Source organism: Stereum hirsutum (genome assembly GCF_000264905.1).
Source record: "Stereum hirsutum FP-91666 SS1 unplaced genomic scaffold STEHIscaffold_73, whole genome shotgun sequence".
Lineage (NCBI taxonomy): Eukaryota > Fungi > Basidiomycota > Agaricomycetes > Russulales > Stereaceae > Stereum > Stereum hirsutum.
In genome coordinates, this window is record NW_006763203.1 from 1 (window position 1) to 3,718 (window position 3,718).

General features: G+C 54.8%; 1 protein-coding gene across 1 annotated transcript; it reads left to right on the forward strand.

Moving 5' to 3' along the window:
• Positions 1–1,979: 1,979 nt before the first annotated feature.
• Positions 1,980–2,579, forward strand: STEHIDRAFT_164102 (uncharacterized protein; the record flags this gene model as incomplete). Its single annotated transcript, XM_007311831.1, has 1 exon — positions 1,980–2,579. The coding sequence occupies one exon, from the start codon at positions 1,980–1,982 to the stop codon at positions 2,577–2,579; it is 600 nt and encodes a 199-aa protein (XP_007311893.1).
• Positions 2,580–3,718: the final 1,139 nt, after the last annotated feature.

Below are 3,718 nucleotides of genomic sequence, written 5' to 3' on the forward strand. Positions count from 1 at the left end.
CTGACAAGTCATAAGGGCTGAAAGGGTTATGGAAGAAAAGAAAAAGATAAAGCAATCACAGGTGGAAGAATGAAAGAAAAAATTTTGCGAAAATTTTCAGGTGGAAAATTAGGAAAGTGTTCATCTCCAAGGGAGGATGAGTCACAGGCTGAGATAATACTTAACAGGCTAAAGGTACGCACTGACAGCTTACGCAGGTCAGAGTGCCGTCCTATGTCCTGTCAGCTCCATACGATGGAGGTATCCACAATATATTCAATGCTCCGGCAAGTCTTCGTAAACACTCCAGAACACCTTCATCTCCACTCCGGTACTCCTTCACTACCCTTCAGCACACCTTCATTCCACTACGATGTACCTCCCTTGCATTCCGGCACACCTCCATTACCCTCCGGCATACCTCCGTTTCACTCCAGCATACCTCTGTTCCGCTCCGGCATTCCTCCATATCCACTACGTCATGCCTCCGAGGCTATCCCTATCCATCCCCCCAGCTACATGTCCACGATTGCTCATAGCTGAGTGGGCTGGAGCTGGAACCCCCGACACCAGTCCTTTTACTATACAGACCTGTCCCCCCCCCCCCCATCATATCAACCTCCAACTGCAGAATAACAAAGTTACCGGGATAACCCCCAATGGCAGAAAGGAGCAAGCGGATAGGAGAGGAGCCGATGGCACAATGAGGATTTACATCGCGGGCGCCGCAGATGAAATATACAAGCCAGAGAATATTCCCCCTCTTTCAAGTAAGCGAGACCTGCGAAAGCAGTCTTTCGCGTCGCCTGAAACATCTGAGGTAGAATAACTGAAGAGCGGGATGGGTGGGTGGGAGAAAATTAACGTAATGGACAATATGAAGTCATACACAATATCAACATCGCGGGCGCCGCAGATGAGGTATGTACATTGTCGAGAACACATAGCCAAGACATGAAAGGAAGATCGCACAATCATGTCGCGGGCACCGCTGACCGATCCTGCGGACTCTCAAGGCAAGCAAAACCAAAATATGACAGCGCAATTGTGTGAGATAAGAATATATCGATAAGCACTCGAAGTGCTGTGTGGTTGTCTTGGGCCACATGGTGCCACACAAGGGCAGCTCACGCGTGAGCTGGACCCAGGATGGCATGTCCGACCAACACCGAGTGAGGAGTGGTATCAACAAATATACAATACGCGAAGGTGATTAAAACCTCGCGCGATCCGCATCGATGAGGCCCAACAGACGACGCGTAAGAGCGGCAGCGAGTAGATCTGACAACGTGCGATGTTGTAGAACACGTTGTTGTGGTACGAGCGAGAAATCACACGATCATATTGCGAGCGTCGCTGACAGATCATGTGAGGTCTCAGAGGTGCTGAGGAGTGAAGAAGCAAGTAAAGCACACAAATATTCGGAGAGGGATGGAATAATATGAACAGTATCGCACACCCAGAGACGTTGACGAGCGAGCAACGGACGGTACGCATCGTCCAAAAACGCGTCGAAAGGCTCCCAGCTAGAGCACGACATCGACGGCGCCTGGCATCTAGCATCGTTGTCTCCCTGACCAATCAAGGGATGGAGGCGAGAGTGAGAGCGCGAGGGTAAATAGTGCACAGCGAGTAGACCAAAGGATGCGCGCTGCCAGGAGACGCGTTGCGGTGACACAAACGAGAGATCGCACGATTGTGCCCCGGGCGCCGCTGACACGTCGTGCGAGCTCGAGAGTGAAGCGGAGATGAGGACGGAAACATATGGAGACAAATGAAATGATATAGACAGAAATATACAGGCACCCGAAGGTGCTGGTCCCAAATCCCAATAGTCCGCCTGAGTGCCACACCATCCCTCCAAGGATCGCTCCTGAGCTCCTGGAACGGCCGATGACTGAAAGACGAGGAAGCCCACGACTGGTAAGAGAGACGCGGAGCGGCCGAACAAGGGAGATGGTGTCGCCGAAGGAGTTGGTGAAAGGAACGACCGACACGCGATGCGATGCGTGTCCTTAAGGGAACGCATTACTTATGACACGAATGAGGGGTCGCACGATCGTGCCGCGGGCGCCGCTGACACCCCGTGCGAGCTCGAGAATGGAGGGAAGAGGGAATGGGCCAATATTATGGAAGAAAAGAACAAAACAAATGAACAATATGGAACAAATACATACAACACCCGAAGGTGCTGGGTCCCAAGTCCCTGGGATCCACCTGAGGGCCACACTATCCCTCCAAAGCACCCTCCTCCCCCTTCTGCAAGCTTCCTAGATGCGCTCTCGCATTGGCGGGCGCTTAGCGTCGTCGCCGTCGAACACGATTCCGATCGCGCTTCGAAATGGCCGCCGAGGGAGGAGGCGTCGAGTGAGGGCAAAGAGGAGGCAAGCGAAGGCGGAGAGGACGAGCGAGGGCAAAGAGAACGTCGGCGCGATAGTGAAGGTGATGGCGGTAAGAGGACGAGATGGACGAAGTGCGACGCGCGTCGTCAAACGCGTCGACGGGCGCCTACACGGAACGCGTCATCGATGGCGCCTACCGTCGTTGTCGCCGTGCCCAATCGTGAAGGCGTTGCGCTTGCAGGAGGCGTGCCAGGCTGAGGCAAGGCGACGAGACCGATCCCGCTGCATGCGAGTTCGAAACAACGCAGCTCGCCCGTTCGGCGAGCTCAACTACTGCAAGCGAAGCGGAATTGAAGGTGACACGTCGCGGGCGCCGCAGACGTGTCGAGGAAGGAGGAGGAAGGGAGGCCGTGTCACAGTGGAGAGCCCTGTGTGAGTGCCCGAACGATGACAACGCGGGCGCCGCTGAGGTATCGCACGAGCACTCGGTGGTGGGATGTATGAGAGGAAGGCGTAGAAACATACGGGGCCATGCACTCAACCCTCCTCTCAGTTCCCAACCCAACAAACCATCCATTCCCATTCCGACCCTCCAACCTCCTGCGAAAGTCCGTGGCCCGTAGCTTGAACACGCTTGAGGTCGATGTTGGCCGGTTGAGGTGAACGCGAAGATTGAATGGAAATGGAAACGACGCGTTAACGCGAGACGTCGTAGATCGTCGAGGGAACGCGTTGAGCGTGCGAGATGAGCAAAGAGTGTCGAAGAGGAAAACAACGCGCCAGAACGACGTGTCGCGAGCGTCGCTGACAACGTTGAACCGGCGCTCGAGTGAGACCGAACGGAAATGCTACCAGGGTTCCGGATATGTCCACCTTTGAGACACCTATTTCGTACGGTGGTCTCAAAATCCGGAACCGCACCTGGGCGAGGTCTCGAAAAGAAATAAAAAAGGCGTGAAAGGTCGTACGGGTCATAGAGCCCACGTGTACTAACGTGGGCCTGAGCCCTGCACGACCATCGAGAGCGTCTCAGATGGGTCGGCAGGGCGAAGCCGGGTACGATATGATGAAAAGAAAGACGAAAAGAGAAAGAAAAAGAACCTGAGGCTTGAGACTGCCGCGGCTACCCGATGAACGGAGCGGCGGGGGGGACCTTCAGTGTGTGCGAGCTGGGTTGAGGTCCGATGGCGATACCGCCTGTACTCGCCCTAGACTGCCGTTCGAGGCACGCTAGGGCGACGTCGAGAGGATGGCGATACCGCCTGCACTCGCCGTAGACCGCCGGTTGAGGCGAACTAAGGCGACGTCGAGAGAGAGAAAGAAAAAGAAAAGAGAAGAGACGATGAGTGCAGCAGATGAGATTAGCCGATGCCAGCGAAGCGAGTAAAGTACAGGCA